We start from the raw sequence: 23,183 nt of genomic DNA, 5'->3' as shown, positions 1-23,183 counted from the left end.
AGCTTCATATTATTATTATTATTATTATTATTATTATTATTATTATTATTATTATTATTGTTACATTACCATGTTAGTCCAAAATACAAAAAATTTCCCACATTACAGCAATCCACCCTACCTGACTAAGAAGCTGAACTTGAGCAACAACAGTAGTAAAAAAAACAAAAAAAAACAAAAAAGGGCAGAAGAGCTTGTACTCATGTGTAGCTTCATCTGTAATAATCTATCATTCTTATATTAGGTGATGAATATCTTATGTTTCTAGCAGTCTACAACAAAACAAGTAACTTAAGTAAAATCAAGCAATCAATCTTTATTTATATAGCACTTTTCATACACTGAGGACGTAGCACAAAGTGCTTCACATACAAGTTTAAAAATCAGTACTGCCCTCCCACCCACCTACCCACCCACTCACACACCCACACATACACACACACATGCACACACACAAGCACACATACACTTAAAAAGACTGACTGAGCACGAGAGGACCAGAAAGTAAAAGTAAAAAAAAGTATAGTAAAAGAAAAAATGAATGTAGTGGAGTAAAATTACCTCCAAAATGTAGTTGTGCAAAAATATAAAGTCTATGGAAATGGACAGTAAAGTATCCTAAATGTGTAATTACTAAGTAAAAGTACTTAGGTACATGAAAAAACAGTACTGTCATAGATGTGACTGAATCTATATTTAACAAAAAAGGCAATAGACTTTTTTGATATTGTTTTTTCTTATTAACATTTCATTAACTTCATTAAGATGAATGTAATGGAAGAAAATTACCTCCAAAATGTAGTTGTGCAAAAATATAAAGTCTGTAGAAATGGACACAGTAAAGCATCCTAAATGTGTAGTTACTGAGTAATAGCACTTAGATATGTGAAACAACAGTACTGTCTTTGATGTGACTGAATTCATATTTAACAAAAAAGGCAGTAGACTTTTTTGATATTGTTTTTTCTTATTAAGATTTTATTAACTTAAGTAATATGAATGTAATAGAGTAAAACGGACCTCCAAAATGTAGCTGTGCAAAGTAAAAGTCTATGGAAGTTGATAAACTCAAGTAAAGTAACCTAAATGTGTACTTACTGGTTATTGATATACAGTGGTCTTTTTAATACTGTTTTTACTTATTGCTTTTTTTTAAATCTTCCCTTGCATTAGTCCTCTTTTATGCCTGGAGAACCTATTGTCATTCTTTTCTTCATTTGTGTATTTAGGCCAATCCTTTCACTGGAATTTTGTTTACTTAAAGAAGGAAAAATGATTTCCCCTCCTAGTATTTGTCTGGAATGAGCATTGTTTTTAAGATGCATCTGTAATAGAAGACAGGGATTAGTTCATGTATCTTTCTTCGTATCTCTGCAGATACTTGAGGCTGTTTTTTTTTTCCTGCAGAAACCTGAAACAGTCTGATCCAAAGCGTATCCTGAAAGCCTATATGTGTGTGTCCGTGCTACACCCAGGCGGATCTGATGTGCTGACGTGTCGGCTCCTTCTGCCCAGTGCTCATGCTCCAGCAGCGGAACCCACCAGTCAACAAAACTGCCAGCATGGCAGCAAAACAGATATACCGAAACGGATTTTTATTACTTTTATTTAATTTTATATCAACCGCAGCCTTGGAAAAGAGGTTCTCCGACTTTAAGAGATGCGCCGATGAGGAGTGTAGCAGTAAGTTTGAACGGCAGTGACTTCTCGGGATGCATCTTCCCCCATCCTGATGTAGCTAGCCATAAACTACGCCTTATCTCCTGACCTGTTGCCAGTCGATATTTGCCTACCGGATAACCTTTTGCCCTTGTAGTGATGCTCTTTGTCTGTGTGGGGTTCTCTGAATGACTGGCAAAGCTGGTGTTAATATTAGCTGTTTGTTTGCGGTGGTTATTCCCCCGGACGCAGTGTGTGTTGGCCGGTTGCCTGGCAGCTCCGGCCTGCCCTGCTCCGTGGATATTGTTAGCTAATGTTAGCAGCTAATTAGCCACCGGCCGGCTTGGTCCAACACTATGCTAATGTGCTACCTTACTTAACAACAGCTAACAAGTCCTGCTAGGTAGCTGTTTTGTTTAAATGGTGTTAGATTCTCTCTTCTGGTTATTTCCTACCTTGGAGCTAATGTTTTTTGGCTCATACGAACCTCAGTTATTGCATATTGCCCTACTAGCTTACTTAACTTATTTAGCTTAGCACTTAAAGTCTGTAGAATGACATTCAGAAGATGAACATAAACTCAGGTTGACTTGAAATTGTCATTGTTAGATTTGGGCAAACAAAAGTCAAGCCTAAGTGGATGTTAGTGTAGCTATTACTAACATTTTCATAGTGAACAACCAAAAAGCTGGTCACAGATATGATATTAATGTGGTATACTACTATCAAGGGCAGCAAGTTTTAGTCATAATATCATAAATATGAGATACACACATTTAAAATTGAACCAAGACACTGCAGTAATACTGTTTGTGAGAAAAGGCAAAGAACTGTCTCGCTGTTTTCTACTTTACAGTTACACTGCAGCAAGAATTAACAACCGAAACACAAACTTAAGTTAAATCTCACAAAACTGTTGGAATCTGCATTATATGAAAAGTAGCCTATCTCTTTGAAGCAATAGTAACACTTCACTTTTATTTTTGCAGTGCTTTTATGCCGAGGAAAAGCAGTGCAAGACTTTCAAGGACCAGATTGTCGGTTTTTGTCCTTCAAAAAATCAGAAACAATCTATGTATACTACAAATTGTCAGGCAAAAGGTCTGACATGTGGGCTGGAAGTGTAAGTATATTGTACTTAAGATGTAATTATGCTGATTCACATTCCTTTTTGCGATGCTGTGTTTATAATTTCATATTTAATGTGTGTTTGTCAATAGGTTGGCAGTCATTTTGGCTATTTCCCAAAAGACTATCTGGCAGTTAACCACCTGTATACCGACAAAGAACTTGAAATTCCAGCAGAGGTATGAAAATTAGTCATGATTCATTTAATTTCATTAACCACACTCAAGCCATGTCAAGGTATGCATGGTATCTGACTGTTTGCTTGTCTGTTTCTTTTCAGGAAACAGATTTTGTCTGTTTTGACACCGGATTTGATAAATTTAATAATTATGACATAGATTCACTGTTAGGTTCTTCAAATGAGGACAGTGATGACTCAAGTAAAGATACAGCTGAGCAAATCCCACAGACAGAGAATGCAGAAAAAGAAACAAAGCCCTCATCAGAGGAAGTAACTGAGAGTGAAGCACACACCGAGCCTTCAGATATCACTGAGGATCTGTATAAGGTCCCAGATGATGAAAGTGCCTCTTTGCCTGAACCTGACATAGCAGTTGAATCACCCTCTACAGAAGTGTCACAATCTGATGCAGAAGCTGAAAAAGTTGCTGAAGACACAGAGAATGAGCAAACATCAATGCAAGACTCTGTTCTGCAACATGTTGTGGCAAAGGACAATGAAACCAAAGAAACATCTGCAGAACTTGAGGAATCTCTGCCCAAAGATGATCAAGGTTCGGATTCACAAAATGAATCAGTCTCTGTATCCGAGGGAGTGCAAATCCCTGAGTTAAAAACTACCCTTGGGACAACTTTCGATGCAGTCACAACTGACGATGAAACCACTAGAAATGTTACACCTTATGAAGAGGAAAAAATCGAAGAATCGGAAACTCATAAAGATCAAAGTGAAGAACGAAAAGAGACACCACTGATATCTTTCTCAGAGGACAACACTCCATTATCTGACACAGCAAAACCCAATGAACCAGAGGATAAAAGTGTGTGGATGTCACTTGGAGATGCAGTGTTTTCAGTTGTCACAGGTGGAGAGACAACACCACATGATATCAGTTCAGATGAGGACGATGATGAGGATGAAGATGAGGAAGTAGATGTTTTTAAAACCACTAAAACCTTTGAGGAAACAAGAGCAGATAAAAAACCAATTGATGAGAGACCACCACCAGTGCCAGAGAGCAAAGAACCGGCTCCTATAGATGTTCCAAGTTCAAATTCTGAACCAGAAGATGATAAACAGACAGTGAGTGATTCTGAGAAACTGTTGTTTGACCCTGATAATGAGACTGAAGGAGAGGCGATCGAACATGAGGAACCACCAGTGGAAATGGTAAAACCTACTGATGAGCAGATAAACCAAACAGAGGCGGATCATGTACCACAAGAAAACACTGAAAGTGATTCTCAGGCTCAAGAGCCAGACATTAAAACAACACAAGAACCCAGTGAAGACAAAGAGGAGGTGGTGATCTTCAAAGAGACAAATATCACTGATGAACATGTCAGTATAGAAGATAAGAGCATTACAGCAGAGCATAAAGAAGATTTAGATGATGCATCAGAAGAAAACAGAACATTATCTGATCAGGAACCAGAACCAGATGAAGACCTGACTACTCAGGAGATGCATGATTCAGATGTCAAAAATGATGATGAAAAAATTATGGATGACAACCTTGAACAAAACCATGATCATTTAGTTCCAGATTTAGACAGTGATCATCAACCTGAATTATCAGACAAGGAGCCAGAGCTAAGTGAGGACCCCTCAGAGCAGGATGATGAACATAAAGACGTAGAAGAAGAGACGGAGGAGCAAAATGAAGAACTGCTCGAAGATGAAAATGCACTTTCTTTCTCACAATCAGACACATCCTACACAGACTCTGACAAACCAGAAATAAGTCCCCCTCCTGTGTCGACCCCAGAGCCAGAATACAGCGACAGCATAATGAGGCTGACCCTGCTGAGAGACCACTTCCAGGAGGAGAACATGGCACGCTTTCAAAAGTATCTGGGCCTCACGAATCTGTTCAAGGTGGAGGCCATGTTCTCTGATCTGGACACAGAGCTGCAGGCCACCCGTCAGTCTCACACAGGCAGCACGCAAGACATTGAAACTGCACTGGAGGTCATCCTAGAAACCTCCGAAAACGCCATCTTGGATGAGATTGAGAAGATGCTGGACAGTCGAGACTCAAAACCCATCGAGGAAAATATGGATAAGAGTATTCTGGATGAGGAAACTGAAATACTGGATGACATCCAGGAGCTAGCATTCAGCCTACGACAGAAGTATTCAACAGCCAGTGACACTGCACCGTTGGCAGGAGACAAGATGTCAGATGTCCACTTAGGTAAGATTGATTTTATTCTACTGCATTTTATTTAATACTGCCTGGCTTTTCCTTTTGTTTCTGAGGGGGTTAGGTGCTGACATTGCAGCTGGCCAGTTGTGCATTCATGGGATTTGAGCTTATTCGATGAAAAATTCTGCATTTTTACATAAAATATAGACATACTCATAACAGCTTTTATAAAAATCACACAGGTTGTAGATTTTCACACAAGCAAGAAGAAAAGTGAAACAAATGTAGCAATGGAAGTATAAATGAAGTTATAACAAAATCCTAAAGTAATCCTTCACAATGTATTTCATAATGAAGAATTATCAAATTTGCCTGTTTTTTGTGATGGCTTTTATTGTATTAAATGAATAAAAACTATGCATCTTTGCATGATTCTTCAAAGAAACACTGAATAATGTCAGTGCATAATTCTAATTTAATAAATAATAAACAAGACTGCTTATTTTTAGAAAATACATACTGTCAAGTTAGATGTTTTTTTGTTTGTTCAGCTTAGGTGCTGTGCAAAAACATGCAGGTGCTGGCTGCACTTAAGTCTTACAATGGTAGGTCAGACCCTGTAATTACAAAACAACACTGGTTAAACCATAGTGAAGGGTTTTAAAGTGTGCATAAATGACTGCAAAGTGTGGTAGAAAACTCTCAAGATAGTTTTTCCCTCCTGCAGATAAAATAATGCTTAAGTACTGTGCTCTTGTGTTATAATACTGGTAAAAACCCTGATTACAAAGTTGTATTAAAATTAACCCCTAAAATATTCTTTGCAGGGAGAGATACTGAATAATGCATCGGGTTATGATCTATTGATATTGTGAAGTGCAGAATCTGATACCATGGCACAGCAGAGCTGCAGTACTCAGTTGTTCTTTCAGGCCTTGTTTAGTCCAGTATCTTGTTTCCAGACATATTCAGATTGTGTCTCCATCCTGTTGAAGGGAGTTCCAAGTCACACCTGGCATCAGAAAGTGACTGTTTCCACTTACCCACTAACACTGCCAAAAGAAGCCAATGCATAATAATAACCGTGCCACTTCTTACTCCAATGAAGACAGGATTCATGTTGAAACTTTAGTCATTGCACCTTATTACAGGTTCTCACATTTACCAGTTGCTCCAGAAAAAAAATGCACATTAATGCATGACCTAGTTAGTTGTTTGGCATAGTAACAATAAAAGAAGTGGGCTCTTAAGTGCAGTGAACACACACTTGTGTTAAGACTGTTCTACATAGGCCGTCCCTGGAGTCCCTGACCATTTGCAGGGTGCCAAGTTTCAAGTGTTGCTTAAGCCATTCGATCCCTTCACATTTTCAGAGTGCTGCTGATGCCATCACACCTGCAGCCTGAACTGAATTACATATGATGCATTTTAGTAATGGCCGTTACACATTTATATGAAGGACAGTTGCACCCAACTCCCCCTTTGCAAATATAGCTCTTGAAGTTTGGCTGTCTGAGCTAAATTTAATCATTAGTTTGGGTAGTTTTAAGCTTCACTAATGTCCTGAACATCTTATAAATCCTCAGTAGTATTTGCAAACAAATTCATATAGTTTTACACAGTCAAACCAATATTTTTTTACTCACATCTATTAGTTTCAATGATCAATAACTCTATTAGTTTTCAGTCTTTCCACCAAATTCCATCTTCTCCACTGTGATTAATAATCAAAAAATTAATAAAGTGTACAAAATAATCATAATAATGACATTAATTTGGTAAATAACCAAACAATAGACAATGAAATGTTAAAAAAACATTGCAACTTCACTCTCATATTTCCAGTTCCGTGACCACCTACATTACTGTCTTATATGATATGTGTGGAAGAAACTAAACAATAAATAAACAGTTACCAAGAAACAAATACCAAGTCATTCAACAATACACAAATTAAACTAAATTTCATACATGAAAAATTATAAACCCATCCACAAATGTAAAAATGAATGATGTAATATATATAAAATGTATTTCCTTAAGGCACATTAAAAGGTGAAGTATGTAAATTATTATTATTTTTGCTGGCAAATAATTATTTGCTTATGAAATTAAATGTGAAATTTTAATCACTGAATTGCATTTAGGCTCCTACACACTTGTAACATAGTGGACTATGCCAGACAGATATTATAAATTCAAGTGTCATTTGAACTGCAAACCAGAGCTAGTCCAAAATGTTATTGATTATCAATTTATTGGTCTTGTTTTTCACTGTGATAGTTGCAGGTGAAGGCGAATTTAAAGCCAAAGAAGATGTGCCCCACATTACTGCACAAGAAGAGATCGACAACCAGACAGAAACTGAAAGTAACGACAACCTCACAGTGACACATCTGGAGGAGAAGCCAGCTGAGACTGAAAAGGAGAGCATTGTTTTGGATGAAGTCCATACTGGACCGGACGTCAGTGTGGAGGAGGACAGTGGACATTTTAATAAAAACAAAGACAATCAGCAGAGCTTCAGTCCATCAGATGAAATGCAAAAGGTCCCACAATCTACCCTGGAAAATCCATTAGACATGGGCCTCGGTGTCAAGATGGAGCACTCGGCCTCAGGTGAGTGATGCAAAATCTACATTATCCATACACCATTTCCCATTTCAACATATATGGGATGTATGTAATCATTTTGTAGTTAATTAATGTTTCCAAATGATGTTTTCACCCACAAACAAGAGTCCGTATTCCCAGACTTCAACAGGATTGTGTTGATTTACATAATGATGTTGGTTCGCCAGGCCTTTATCTTATCTTTGTGACATTTTTATTCAAAAACCCTTGTTTCCCAGTGGCATAAGGGGAGAATTAAAACTCTATTTCAGGCATATTAGAGTTAGACAACACAGAAAACAATGGCTCATTAATTTTCAGGGTCACTGCCAGCTGATCAGTTCTTACTGATGTTAGATAATAGAGGTGTCATGTGGTGTTGGGAGACTATTTTCATATTCACACTGTTATTTACTATTTCTAATCTACAAAAAGATGAATGAAAAGGGAGGGTTTTCATTTTCACTTGGTCCTTTTTTTTTATTTTTCCTTCAGAATCTTTGGATTCCATGGAACCATCTTCTGAATTTCACAAAGAAGAAGTGGGATTACTCTCAACTGTCTTCGTTTACATGGGCTGTATACTTTCAATAATGAAGAGTAAAACTGCACAGTGGACGGTTGAGGTGAGTCTGAGAATGTGTATGTAAGATTTTCCAGTTTCTTATTGCCTATATTATGCATTTGATATTTTAATGAAATATTTAAATACATGAAATTAATCCAGGTTGTGAGAAGACATTATGATACAATATATAATAAAGATAAATAATTCTTTATCATTCTGTAGTGCTTTATAAGTAATTGTTTTTCTTATAAGTAGAAGTGACAGAATTTATTACACGAAACATCAATCGCAACCTTCAGAAATCCCTCCACTGCACTTTTGTACCTATTCCTATGTATCTAGAAGAGACTATTTTATTTGATTTTTTTAAAAAATATTATTCCAGTCCAGCGAAAATCATGCATCCCCAACACTTTTGATTTTGAATATTTGTGATAATCTAAAGCAGGGGTGTCAAACTCAGATCCTCGAGGGCCGATATCCTGCATGTTTTAGATGTGTCCCTCTTCCAACACACCTGATTCAAATGATCAGCCTATCATCCAGCTCTGCAGAAGCCTGATAACGACTGTCAGGTGTGCTGGAAGAGGGAAACATCTAAAACATGCAGGATACCGGCCCTCAAGGATCTGAGTTTGACACCCCTGATCTAAAGGATTAAGTGTCTCTTTTTACATTGAGAAAAATCCTTTTCTTTTCAAGACTGGACAATGTATTGAAATAATTCAAGAGCCTTCTTACTCAACAAAAACTCAAAATGCTACTTGTTTGCTTGTTGCAATATATGAATTATGATGGCTCTCTTCAGTCAGATATGGCACATAGTTTTAGAAAATAAATAGCACTTTCGAATTAAGCTTTGCCCTGCGATGAACTGGCGACATGTCCAGGGTGTACCCCACCTTTGCTCCTAAGTAGCTAGGATAAGCTCCAAGTGACCCTAGTGAGGATAAAGCGGGTTCAGAAAATGAATGAATGAATGAAGCTTTGTTTTCAGTTCATGTAGCCCAGGGTGTCAAACTCATTTTAGTTCAGGGGCCACTTACAGACTAATATGATATAAAGTGGGCCAGACCAGTAAAATAATATAAGTAATAGGGTAAGAACTTATAAATATCAACTCCAAAGTTTTTTCTCATATTTTTGAGTGAAAAATGTTAAATTCCATAATGAAAATGTTTACATTACAAACTGTACTCCAACACAACACAAACAAATATGAACAACCTGGAAATTCTTAAGAAAAATAAGTGCAGTTTTAAGAATATTACGCCGTAGTTTATCATTTGCACATGTACATCACAGCTTACAGATCACAGTGGGTTCACAAATACACAAAACATTTAGTAAAAGGCAAAATGTTGGTAAAATTTCACATACTTCTCTTAACACATTTCAGGTTGTTCACATTTTTTTTGTAAAAGGTTAGTCTGTAAATGTAAATATTTGTGTAATTTTACCTTTTTTACACTAAAACAAAGAGAGAAATTTGTGCTTTCTATAGTTATAGGTTATTATGATAGTATTTTACAGGTCTGACCCACTTTGGATTGAATTGACCTAAAATAATTTTAACATCATTGATCATTAATAACTTAAGTGTAAATTTTGCATTTCACAAATTCATCCCATGGGCCGCATTGGACCCTTTGGCGGGCCGGTTTTAGCCCCCGGGCCGCATGTTTGACACCTGTGATGTAGCCAGAAAACAATCAGTAAATATAGAAAATCACCCATAACATTAAAAATATTCTCTGTAACACAAAAGAAAAGTTTGGAGTTGACATTGTTTTTAGGTGATTATGTAATTATATTAGTCGTCCGGCCCACTTGAGATCAAATTGGGCTTTATGTGCTCTTTAATAAAATGAGTTTGACACCACTGATCTAAATACAGAGTGACACAAAAAAACGGGAACTTTTTAACAATCCAATAAAACCAAGAGTGATGGAAGAAAAATATTTTATTCATAGTAATTGAAACCTTAAACCATGCCATTTAAGAAACAATGATGGAATTTTCATTTTTTGAAAATGACTTCCTGTAGATGGCGTTCTCCTGTACGAATGCATTCTTGAAATCTGCTGTTGAGATTCCTCATTGACCGCTGCAACATCTCAGCTGGGATACTGTGAATTTCATCCTGAATTCTCTGTTTTAACTCATCCAGAGTTCTTGGTCGAGTCGTGTACACTTTACTCTTGAGATAGCCCCACAAGAAAAAACCACAAACGGACAAATCTGGCGATCTAGGGGGCCAGGGATCGTTACCGAATCTTGAGATCACACGGTTACCGAACAATTCTCGCACAGCCGCCAATGGTTACTAAAATGGGGGTGTGTTTACTTGCTCAAGGTCACTGTCTCGCAGTGCTGCCACTTGCTCATGTCTGCCAATACGCACTTCAAAAATTCCCATTTTTTTGGGTCACCCTGCACTTGTACAGGGTGACCATAGTAACCATTGGCGGCTGTGCGAGAACTGTTCGGTAACCATGTGATCTCAAGATTCGGTAACGATCCCTGGCCCCCTAGATCACCAGATTTGTCCGTTTGTGATTTTTTCTTGTGGGGCTACCTCAAGAGTAAAGTGTACACGACTCGACCAAGAACTCTGGATGAGTTAAAAAAGAGAATTCAGGATGAAATTCACAGTATCCCAGCTGAGATGTTGCAGCGGTCAATGAGGAATCTCAACAGCAGATTTCAAGAATGCATTCGTACAGGAGGACGCCATCTACAGGAAGTAATTTTTAAAAAATGAAAATTCTATCATTGTTTCTTAAATGGCATGTTTTAAGGTTTCAATTACTATGAATAAGATATTTTTCTTCCATCACTCTTGGTTTTATTGGATTATTAAAAAGTTCCCGTTTTTTTGTGTCACCCTGTACTACCGTCATCAGTGTCAGAGTGGATAAAGGGTGCTCCAGAGTACGGATGTTCCCTGAATGCACCACGGCCCTCCTCTATCTTGTTGACTGTCGCGGTGTAGGTTGAAGTTCAAGACAGCCGTTGCTGAGCTGGCTTACTATCACAACCGGCGGCCATACGGTGACATGGGAATACTTTGAATCACCAGAAGACACGGCCGTAAAACACCATCTCCTCGGCCATATTAATTCATCCGTTTGTTTTTTTGTTTTTTCTGCTAAAGTCTTACCGCTAATCCGTGGTGGTAGTTCCAGCTTTGCTAACGTAGCGGTATCATTACTCAACCGGCTGCTATTGTTGACAGGTTATATGTTTAGTTATCGTTAGCCGGTGGATTCCGTAAGATTAATTTATTAATACCCTATCGTGGCCATCCCATCGTCTGCAACAACGTATTACCGTTTACCGCTAAGGCTCATAATCGTTAGCAGTAAACAGTTAGCATAACAGTACAGTCAACTCTGAGGATAGCTTACATCTGTCAAACTAGCTAACATACCCGGCCTAAGCTAGCTTGTTCCGTTCCGGTTTCAAAGACTGGCATGGACAGTGACACAATATCCCAATCCGTGATGGAACCGGAGCATGTGTACGTGATTTTTCTGAAGGAACTGCAGCATGTAAGTAAACGGTGTAGTCAGTTTTACTCCTGCCTTGATACATGGGGTCGGTATATTTATTATGCGACCATGACATGCTGACGTGTTATTAAGCATATGACTGATGCTCAGTAGCAGTAATCAACCCAGAACTTCCTTGATCTAACTTGCCCTTTTAGTGTCGAGGGATCTTGGTTAAATGAAGTGATGACAGAACAGAAGGTGCCTTTTGTCAGTTGTTTTCTGGTTTTAATTGCAGTATGGCAGCAGTCCTTCCTTTATCCAGTGCCTCATGTGGATAGTCACTATGAGACTGGCTGTAATCCTTCCTCCAGGCAATGTGGCTTATTGTTTCATTTTCAATGCGGATCCCTGTTTTTTTTGTTTTTTTTTTTCCATTTGAGCTGAGCTGTCCCATGATTAGTTCAAAGGTTTCTCTGCAGGGACATACAGAGCCCTTTCTTGGCTTAGTCCTAATGAAAACTGTTAAGCTTTTCGAATATGTATAATATGTCTTATGTTTAAATGTTTTGTTTATTTTTCTTCTTTTTTGGCATTCATATTCAAAATAATAAAGTTCAACAATAACACAGTCTTATTTTTCATACTTACACTTTACTTGGCCCCACTGCAGCCACAAGTATTGACTGCTTTTAACAATACACTAGTCCTCCTATGTTGTAAGTAGCACGTGTATGCACATGTTAGTTTGTTGTTTTATTTCCTTACAGGACAAATTATTTACTTTTTGTTTCATTCCAGATTCTTGATCATGTGTAATGCGGATTGTGCACTGTCATTTCAACGTTGCTGAGAAATTTCCACTGTTGAAATACAGTTCTGCAAATGTTACTACAGTTGAGCAAAGAGTCAAAGGATTATACCACAAATAATGCATCTTTACGCATCATATTTTTAAATGTGATGATTGTTCTTACTGTTATATAGAGATCACACTTAAACACACAAAACTAAAGCTTCAAACTCTTCCATGTTTTGTTGAAGTCTTCTGTTGTATAGTAGGCATACATTGACTTTCACTGAGGGCTATTCTTGTATCAGATTGTGGTTAATCATCACAGATATAGGCCACAGGTTACAGTTTGCTTTGAAGATTGGTCAGCTGTAGCTTTCTTGTATTAAACGTTTATGGTTTACAGTATTTACTTTGTCTTCCCTGCTATGGTATGATTTGTTAATACATTTTAGTCCTTGTAAGAAAAGGAACAACAATATTTTCAACCAAAACTGTTTTTATGAATTACTTCAACAATCCTTTGTGTTTAATGAACACTGTGTTGGTTTCCAGATTATTTCACTTCTGCCAGAAGAGTGGAAGCCAGGGGAAAACTTGTTCGGCTGTCCCTGGCAAGCAGTGGTTGTTACTGCTTTGGTCGGAGTCATGACCTTTACCCTTTTCTTCTGGAGGACTGTGTTGGCAGTAAGTGTTGAGATATTATTGCTCTCCCTCTTAATATTTGTTGTCTTTTCCCCCCATTGCCTGAAAATAAGATTAATGTTCTTGTAAAAATAAGAATATTTTGTACATATTAAGTTAAATTTGATAGTATTTAGATGATAATATTTTGAGCTTTACAATTTTTTTTTCTGATTTGTAAGCAACACAGTACAGTATTTATAGATTAGTCCTAAAATGATCAAAAGTTTACATAACTGTTGTAAGTGATGGTTGTGTTGTGACAATTGACTATATTTGTTGATACGACTTCTTTACTCTCCTTTTAGGTAAAGAAACGAGAATACCTTGGTAAGTTTTTACATGTGTGTTTTTTACTTTACATGTACATTATGCAGACGCATAGAACTAACTGTTTGTTTTCTTTTGTGAAAAATAGTGGATGATAAAAAACTCACAGAACAAATGCAGGCCCTCAAAAAAGAAAAGAATGATGCTCTTGTCAAAATATCTGAACTCCAGAAACAGGTAAGTTACAAGACAAGTATATTTTTAAAATGTACAAGCAACTTTTTTTGTGTCTGAATCTGACACCTTGTCAATAATGTTTCTTTTATGACAAGACTGAACACTTAAAAGAAAATCAAAAACAGTCTCAGGAAACGGTCAGTTGTACAATGAAACGGATGCAAGACCTGGAGGTAAGCGCTGAAGATCTTTGGATTTGTTTTTTCTCAAGAGTTTTAAATATTTTTAAAATTCTGTTTTATATTTTATTATGTTTCGATTTTCAGAATGTGTAAAAGCCTTCCCATTAGACTGTGCATCGAAAATGTAGTGGGCACTATCTAACCTAAATGACCTAATGCTTTGTTTGTTGTTCAGATTGTGAGTAAAATGCTTTTCAATTGATAATGATTATTTATAAAATATATCTCTTTACTTTTTTGCAGAATAAGGTAACAGAGGCAGAAACACTAAATGAACAGATGACTCAAGAAAAGAATAAATATGCCGAATTACTTGAAGAAGAGAGGGCCAACTCACAACAAAATGAAACCCGGGTAATTATTTTCTAATTTATTTTCCATTCCTAGTATCACATCAAATGTGTTATCAGATTCATAATGCCTTATGTGTTTTTAATAGATTGGAAAATTGGAGAAAGCAAATGAGAAACTACAGCTCAGCAGGAAAAAGACTCAGGAAGCGCTTGCAAAGGTACAGGTCTTATGCAATCCTCACATTGCATGATAAGATGTCTTGGGGTTTTGAGCCCCTTGTAACCATCTTGTGTTTGTTATAGACTACTGTTCTCCTCGATGAGGCAAAGATTCGGGAAGATGCCCGAAATGCTCAGCACAAATGTCTGGAAAAAGAGCATACAGCGCTCAAAGATGAGAATAAAAAGGTAGGACAATGTGTTGATGTTTCATGTCATGTTTCAAATGCTTGTGCCATATTCCTCCAAAAGAAAATGGAGGCTGGATAACTTTAGTTTTCCTGAATCACTTCTCTACCAATTCTTACAGCTTAAGAGTACAATTAAAGGCTGGGAAGACAAACACAAGGAACTAAGCGAGCAGATTAAAGTCTATCAAAAGTCTCTGAAAGAGCTGGAAGACTCGGTGGTGCTTAAAGATCACAATGTGGAGGTCAGTTTTTCTTTTCATTCTGTCACAGTTAGTGTTTAGAAAAAGCCTTGCATCAAATAATTGACTCACTCCCCCTTTATATGTCCTCTTGGCAGGTTCTGTCTGAACTTCTGTCAGACCTCGATGCTTGTGATGTACAAAAAGGAGACAAACTTTTAGCCAATGGTGAAGTAGCTCCTGGTAAGTTCAGTGTATTCCTACTGATAGATATTTGTCACAGTAATGTTCAATTAAAGTATTGATGCAAAGCAGTAATGTATTTATATTATGTAGTTATTTGTGTCTATTTCTTGTTGTTGTTAAAAAAAAGTTTTGGGTTTTTTTTTGTGTCTGACAGATAAGAAGACAGCCATAAAGAACAGGATAAAACAGATGATGGATTTATCCCGGGTAAGATGTCAGCTTAACATGTATTGCTTATATACCTTGAAGCCAAATCTTAAATAACATACCTCATGTGTATAAATGTATTGTTTTTGTATTTTATTCCCAGGCTCAGACCACTCTCACAGTAGTTGAAGAGGAGCGTGATCGCTTCATGAGCAAACTTCTCAATGAAGAAAAACAACGGAAAGCACTGGAAGGTTAGTTTGGTAATGGTTCTGTTTAAAAAATATGTATAGAAATCACTGTTTAGAATAATCTGTATCAGATTAATTTACACCCCTTGAATGTGACTCCTCCTTGCCTTTTTTATTATAAATATACCCTCGTATTTTTCATCAGAACAACACCAGGAGCTGGAACATGCTATTGCATCTCTCAAGGGCGAGAAAAGCCACGTAGAAAACCAGTATAAGATTCTTCAGCAGAAAAATGAAATCATGGTGGAAATGTACCAGCAGAAGGAAAATGCACTGCAGCAGTAAGTGAAGTGTGACTACTGTGACAAAAATCCTCTCAAAAGTTCTCTTGAATAAAAGTCTTTAGATCTAAAAAGATGTGTAGGTGCCTTGTGTTACTGTTGATTGAAGAAGTATTTTTTCTGTTTGATTTCACAGGAGATTAACGAAGGAGGAGCTGGAGCGACGCAGCAAAGAGAATCTGCTATCCGAGGTGGGAGGAAAAGCTGTCGAAGCAGAGGAGCAGGTTAAAGTCTTAAGACAGCGCATTAATGAAATGGAGGAGCAGATGAAGAAGACTGAGGAAGTCTACAAAGAGCAGGTAGAGTTCAGTTAATGTTTATTTCTAAATAAGTACAAGTAACAGTTCCTGAAGCCTTATCCTGACTGATTTTTTTTTTTTTTTCTTCAAGATAAAAGAACAAGAAAACAAGACTCACACGAACTGGGTATGTTGCACTCTAAATAAGTATTTGACCCAAATTAAGATTAAAAAAAGTGAAACCATTCTGATGTTGAATGCATTTATTCTGTGTGCAGGTGAACGCACGTAATGCAGAGCGAGCTCTAAATCAGGAGAAGCTTGAATCTTCAAAGCTCCGTGAAAAGTAAGGGATGCCAGAATTAAGTTCACATTTTTTCTGTAATTCCTGATGAAATAATTGTTGAATTAAATACTCAATTCATTCCTAAAAGAATTAATTCCATTAGTTGCAGTCATAGGATCTAATCACAAACACTTTTTTCCCCCTCTTCACAGACTGGCTGTTCTCACCTCTCAGCTCAATGAGCGCCGTGCTCCTCTTTTCAGACCAAATTCTGGACAACCTGCAGGTCCACGCCAGGGTCAGTAGACCTCACACCTTCTTGCTGTTCACCCACCGCTATAGATCACTGTATGTAGTTAAATTTTGGGCTGTGCAATGCAGAAGATGACGAGCAAGAGAAATGTGGCAAAATATTTGATTATGGCTTCAAAATGGTTGTCCCGTCACACTGTGAGATAGTTCACAGATATTCCCTGTGACCAAAGGATTCGCATCTCACAGAGTGACTGCTACAGCCTACATATATTTATCAACCAATAGGAATGCAGCATGAAATGTCACACTGATCAACATGACATGCATTTACTTCTGCTAGAATATATTCTACTAAAATTCAGTTCACCATATTGACATCTCAAGGTGGCCTTTTCCCAAACCACAACTATGTCCAGATTCTCCTTCTTTTCTTATTCTGTGGATTTTATTTCCATCCACAGAAATAGCACTACACAGATGTTTTACTCTAATGTTGTAGAAGGAGGTGTTATCGTCAGTGTACATTGTTAGTATCCAACTTTACAGGTGCATTTGCTTTGATTGCTGAGATTTCAGTCTGTAGGTGTCATTTGATAGTTCTCATCTTTTTTGAAACAGTTTTTGGGTATTTTGAGTCTTTAGAGACAGAGCAGACATTGGCTTAGGTTTAACTGAACCCAGGCCTCTGTGGTAAAACCTCAGTGTATGTGCTACCAACTTAACAATTTTTATTTGCTGTGGTCGTGCACGTCCAGAGAGCACTGGACAAGTGGATTTTTCTCATTTCTAGTCAAAATATCTCATCACACTTAAAATAAGACAATCACCTAAAGAGTAACTTTTCAGTGAGATAAAAGAACTTATTTTTAGACAATAGCTCTTGAAAATCTTATTTCAAGAAATCTTACCAAGATAATTTTGTCCCATTGGCAGATTTTTTTTGCATTATTTATTTATTTTTTTTTTACTTAATTCAAGCAAAAAAATCTGTCAATGGAACAAGCGAAAATTATCTTAAGATTTCTTGAAATAACATTTTCAAGATCTATCATCTAAAAATAAGTTCTTATATCTCACTGAAAAGTTACTCTTTAGATGATTATGTCTTATTTTAAGTGTGACGAGATATTTTGAATAGAAATGAGAAAAATACACTTGGTAAGATTTTGATTTTTGCAGTGAGTAGCTTTAGAATAAGGACCCCCTGTTTGTACAACATGATGTTTAGTTGGCCGTTTGTGTTTGGCTTCAGTTAAAATGCATGGTTTGATTATAACAGGTGACTCTTATGGGCCGTCTCCTGTGAGCGGAGGGGCCCCGTCTCCTCCGTTAATGATAGAGGGACCCAGGCGCCCCCCCTCTGCCCCAGTGGGCCGAAGAATTGACCCCTATGGTGAGTTCCAGTGGATTACTTCACCGTCTGTTGGACATCATCCACCTGCTCCAACCTCCTGTCCTTAAATCTTCCTCCTCTTCAATCCCTGTTTACTTTTCAGCTTCATCACCTCCTGAGTTCTTCCTTTTTTTCTCTCTAGTGTGTGTCTCCACCTGCATCTTTTGATATCCATCCCTGACTCTTTCCTTCCTCCATTTTGTTCCTTTCACTTAAATCTTTCTGAGGTTATTTTTGTGGGTGATTTCTCGTGCTGATGTTCAAGGATGTTTCATGCTTTGTATTTTCAGAGTGATCTAAAATGGATTTTCTTATGGAGGCGTACTTTGTTTCCTCGCTTTGATGCTTTTTCACTGTTTTTAAAGTTCATCAGACACTGTCGTTACCCCTTCATTTACAACATCTTGCCCTCTTTTTCATGCCGTCTCATCTTATTTTCCCCTCAGGTCCACGACCTCCCTCAGATCCACATGGACGTTATGCTGAAAACAAACACATCTCTGGGATGGGTATGTTTGATGTTACATCCTGATGGTGTGAAACATATTTTCAGACTTTATTCTAGATACATTAAGGAAAGATGTGAAAAGCAGGAGGAGGATGACTAATAGTAAATGACACGGGCCATTATGGAACCCAGGCCACTACAGTCGGCTTCTGTGATACACTTTCAACCACATGAACCGTGAGAATGCTTCAGTTTCTCCATTTTAAAATATTCACCTCAGGACTGGATAAAATAATCCTTTATCTGTCCCACACCAAGGAAATATACACTTCATGTACAGCAGTAAAAAGCAAGATATATCTCTGTAATAAGAAAAGAACAACATACAGTAGTAGAGAAAAGTGTTTGGACATCCCATGTATTTGTAGTATGTTGCATTAAGACCCATTCAGTATCTGTCCAATATTGTGTTGTATTGTTTTATTCTCCAATCCCACACACTCCCTTTTGCACATTCACTCTTCCATCAAGGTCAAAACTGGATGTTTCAACAAGATAATGTCCCTTGAAACACATCCAGGGAATGATACATTGAACTGTAGAGAATTTAGTTTTTGTTTTTTGTTTTTTTTCACATTAAACAAAAAATTTTCAACCTTTTGAAACACAAGATTTTTCTGCAAATATTTCATGATAGTATTTGAGGGTGTCCGAAAACTTTTTCCACTACTGTATAGTAAATTGATCAGAACAACATTTAACCCTTTGCAATTCTTTGTCCTCTTTCAGACATGCTGGGCCCCCGCAGTTCATCACCCGCCAACTTGGATGCATCTGTGAGTCTTTTTTTCTAATCTATAACCAATTTTTACGCTGTAAAAACCCAAATCTTACCAAGTGTATTTTTCTCATTTCTAGTCAAAATATCTCCTCACGCTTAAATTTAGACATAATCACCTAAAGAGTAACTTTTCAGTGAGATATAGGAACTTATTTTTAGAAAATAGATCTTGAAAATCTTTCAAATCCTACCAAGATAATTTTCACTTGTTCGCTTGTTGTTGGCAGATTTTTTACTTCATTCAAGATTTTTTTTTTTTTTTTTTTGCTTAATTCAAGCAAAAAAATCTGCCAATGGAACAATTGAAAATTATCTTGATAAGATTTCTTGAAGTTTTCAAGATCTATTGTCTAAAAATAAGTTCTTATATCTCAATGAAAAGTTACTCTTTAGGTGATTATGTCTTATTTTAAGTGTGATGAGATATTTTGACTAGAAATGAGACAAATACACGTGGTAAGATTTAGATTTTTTTCCAGTGTAATGAATATTTTTCAGCTTAATCCTCTTCTTTCATCTGTCGGCCTGTGGTTTCTGCCTTCATTCCCACTGTGAATATCCTTGCTCTGAAACAGACACAAGCAGTAGATCCACAGATTAAAGCTGAGGCTCAGGCTGAGGCCTCTACAGACAGCCCAGAGCCAGTGAGTATGGAGGCCGACAAGGTGATAGGTGTGAAAGGTGTACGCAATCCCCACCTCACCAAAGCTGGATTTGGGCTTTTGAGATTGAAGGCATCGTGCTTCACTGGGTTTACTTAACTCCTGGGATGAGTGTGTGGTTTCACCTGTTCTCACAGCACAAAGACAGATTATTTTGACCGGATCTAAACTTACCATATTTCCTCATCTAGTCACTGGTGGCATTATTTAACGGGGCTTTATTGGAAGAGGCTTGTACCTGTAGTTCTGTTGGGTGAGTAAAAGGGGTCATATTTTAGTACAAAGACTCATGATCCACTCCCGTTTTGTGTGTAAAAGTGACCTGAGAACATAAACCAAACACTTCCTGGATCTGTTTCAAATTAAAAGACTTCTAACATTTCAGTTGACATGAATTTTCTTGGCAGCGAAAGTGTTGTGGAAAACTCCTTGACATGGAAATTTTTCATATAACACTTGAATTGTGTGACGTTTTGGTTTGACTATTAACACACCTGCACTGGCTGGAATTAGAAAAGTGTTGAAAATGTCGCAATATCATCGGATGCCATGATTATAGCGTAACTTACTGGTTTGTATGTAACTTATAACAAGACGTGCATCCCCAGCCTGTATTTGGCAGCTGACATTTTCTCAACCTCACCCCTGTTTTTTTACTAACTACTGGATTTTATTTGAGGAAATATGGTAACCTGACTGAACTGCCTTGGACTGTTTATAGAAAACATGCTGGGCTTTCAAAGATGTGAAGTATGTATGGTAAAACTCAAGCATGTGTGGAAGTGTTGTGTGTCATTTAAAGAATCATGGTATGTGGTGACTGGTTGTGATTAAACCCCCGGTTAAATGCAGGACTAAATTATGTGGTTTGTGGATGTTTTCACTGCATGATGAAATCTGAATGTGTCCACGTTCGCTCACACATAAACCAGCTGATGTTGACGTCAAACTTATGATTTCTCATTGTTTCTCATATTCATTGTCTTTTTTTAGGGACCTGGATCCTTCCTCGCTTCACCAATCAGGGACTCCCCTGGCCCTGCGGTCCCAGGACCTCCACCCGGCCCCGGACCCCATGACCCACTCCTGCCTCCCGGACCCCACATCCGCCTACCACCGCCGGGACCTTACAGGCCTCCACGACCCGGGCCCTATCACCTCCCACCCGGGCCCCATGGACTTCCTCCCCCAAACATGCCTCCTCCCCTTCACGGGCCTCCACTACCAGCCAACGGACACCCGGGCATGCCCCCCCCTGGACCCATGGGCGAGTTTGGACCTCGACCCTCTAACGGACATGCATTCCACCCTAGGCCGGGCCCTGGTCCCATGGATCCCCGAGGTCCTCCACCGCCACACTTCCGTCCCCCTCCTCATCACTTCAATTCAATGCCTCCGCCACATGGTACGTTTAAAGACTGATAGTTTGTTAAGGATTCTGGTGGCAAATATCAGCCATTTACAGAAATTTACTTCATTTTTATTAAAAACTGGGTCAAACATGTGACCCATGGGCCAAAACCCACCCACCAAAGAGTCCAATCCGGCCCACGAGTCACAAAAATTATCCTGAAGATATTAACAGTCAAGGGTGTCATTTTAGTTCAGGGGCCACATACAGCCCAATGAGATCTCAAGTGGATCAGATAAGTAAAATAATAGCGTAATAACCTATAAATGATGACAACTCTTGTTTTTTAATGTGAAAAAGTAAAATTACACGATGTATATGTTTACATTTACAAACTATACTTTCACAAAAAAATGTGAATAATCCAAACAATCAAGAAATACAGTTATTTCTGAGTTCACTGAAGACTGTTTCTCACCCATCCTGACAAAAGCATTTGAGCAAATGAATGGAAGCACAAGTCGGACAATGATGATGGTTCAGATATTGATACAGACCAATACTGAGTGATAACAGTCATCTGGTGGATATTTACAATCACTTTGTTTTTCTGACATCCTAGTGACTAATGCCTTTATACCCAGAATTCTTAGCTTGAACATTTTCTTATTTGTTGCAGCCTAAATGTTTAACATCCAACAGTTTTCAACCAGGGTCTGAATCCACTTTTCTCGAACGAGTTCTCATTGTATTCACACATCCTGATGTTAGATGAAAGGAGCGTTAATAAAGACACTTTGAAGTTATTATTTACTCTATTTTCTGATGTTTGTATTCACACTACATTGTGACATAGGAGCTGATTGGGCTGCGATAAATTCACACTGAGCTGCACAGTTTGCGTCACTTACAAATTATAGGTTCCATTTTTGTGGTGATTAATATAATTTTTCCCCAAAACACATATAAAAGCCTAACATTGATGGAATTTTATGAAAGTACCAACAAATTCAGGCACAGAAACCCTGTAATTGAGAGTATTTAGAGAAAAAGGCATCCGATTTTTGCAAAACAACCTTTAATTCGTATCTGTAGAAATGTTTTCTCCCTGCCAGTGCTTTTCTGTTGCGTCTAATCTGTACTGTTTTTTATTTTTCGTGTCTTGCCCAGGGGTTCGTGGACCCATGGGACCACGTCCACCCCTCCCTCCAGACATGCGCTACCCCGGGCCGCGAGACCACATGATGCCACCAATGGACCTGCCTCCGGGTGTCCCGCCCCCTTCTGCACACAGGGACGCTTATGGTCAGGTTCCCCCCGACTCCCTCCAGAACTCAGCAGGAGCCCACAGCGGCCCCGGCCCCGGCCCCGACCTGCCCCTGAAGCAGGAGGCCCCTCAGGACTCGGCCAGGCCATCGATGATAAAGCCTTAAACATGCCACCGCTTCTGGCAGAGGACTTGAACACCCCTTTACCCTGCACCCACAGTCCAAATATAGGTCAGGATTATTTTCAGTTTTCAGTTCTAAAATAAAACCTTCAATGTTTATTAAAAGAAAAACATGGTCCTTAATTTTAAGCATAACGTGTCTGAAATCAATATTGTCAAGAGTCAGAAGGATTGCCACTTTTCTAAACAGCTTATCGTGCAATAACAATTCACTATACACATATGATTTTCATTTTTGATCTTTTAAAAAAAAATATATATATAGCAATGATTTTTAAGGGGCAGTTTTTTAATGTCATTTCCTGTGGAAATTATTTTAAAAAGGAGAAAAGGAGGGAGGTTTGGCTTCTAGCATTTCAGGAATACCATAATTTCCCAAAGCTGTTGCTTAAGAATGGACTGTAAAGCAAATGTGTAATTTGATGGCCAGATGTATAACTTATTTTACTATGTTGGTAGAAGTTTTAATAATAAAGATTGTAAAAGCTG

The 23,183-nt window shown here is 38.0% G+C and overlaps 1 protein-coding gene across 4 annotated transcripts; it reads left to right on the top strand.

Moving 5' to 3' along the window:
* Positions 1 to 1,488: 1,488 nt before the first annotated feature.
* mia3 (MIA SH3 domain ER export factor 3) lies at positions 1,489 to 23,183 on the top strand. Of its 4 annotated transcripts, none has more exons than XM_030128089.1 (28): positions 1,489 to 1,683; positions 2,649 to 2,782; positions 2,880 to 2,966; positions 3,068 to 5,165; positions 7,401 to 7,736; positions 8,226 to 8,356; positions 13,142 to 13,273; positions 13,579 to 13,600; positions 13,689 to 13,777; positions 13,873 to 13,950; positions 14,203 to 14,313; positions 14,399 to 14,470; positions 14,556 to 14,660; positions 14,782 to 14,904; positions 15,000 to 15,084; positions 15,242 to 15,294; positions 15,398 to 15,488; positions 15,631 to 15,769; positions 15,906 to 16,068; positions 16,160 to 16,195; positions 16,287 to 16,354; positions 16,507 to 16,592; positions 17,829 to 17,942; positions 18,389 to 18,451; positions 19,180 to 19,226; positions 19,807 to 19,875; positions 20,887 to 21,301; positions 22,418 to 23,183. In XM_030128089.1, the coding sequence occupies exons 1-28, from the start codon at positions 1,521 to 1,523 to the stop codon at positions 22,675 to 22,677; spliced, it is 5,370 nt and encodes a 1,789-aa protein (XP_029983949.1). In that variant the 5' UTR covers positions 1,489 to 1,520; the 3' UTR covers positions 22,678 to 23,183. The 4 variants fall into 4 exon arrangements, with proteins under 4 accessions (XP_029983949.1, XP_029983948.1, XP_029983951.1 ...); XM_030128088.1 differs by having other exon boundaries at positions 1,490 to 1,683; positions 20,887 to 21,298; positions 22,415 to 23,183; XM_030128090.1 differs by lacking the exon at positions 19,807 to 19,875 and having other exon boundaries at positions 1,492 to 1,683; positions 20,887 to 21,298; positions 22,415 to 23,183.

The sequence above is a fragment of the Sphaeramia orbicularis genome, chromosome 24, assembly GCF_902148855.1.
Source record: "Sphaeramia orbicularis chromosome 24, fSphaOr1.1, whole genome shotgun sequence".
In the NCBI taxonomy this organism is placed as follows: Eukaryota; Metazoa; Chordata; class Actinopteri; order Kurtiformes; family Apogonidae; genus Sphaeramia; species Sphaeramia orbicularis.
This window is presented reverse-complemented; position numbering and strand designations above follow the sequence as displayed.

What these genes read in the sequence shown, in the direction of transcription:
- mia3 (XM_030128089.1), top strand. Translation starts at nt 1,521, where the DNA reads ATGCTCCAGCAGCGGAACCCACCAGTCAACAAAACTGCCAGCATGGCA. An exon ending in AGATGATGGATTTATCCCGG is followed by an intron (nt 15,295 to 15,397) that starts GTAAGATGTCAG and finishes TTTTATTCCCAG; the next exon opens with GCTCAGACCACTCTCACAGT. An exon ending in CCGCCAACTTGGATGCATCT is followed by an intron (nt 19,227 to 19,806) that starts GTGAGTCTTTTT and finishes GCTCTGAAACAG; the next exon opens with ACACAAGCAGTAGATCCACA.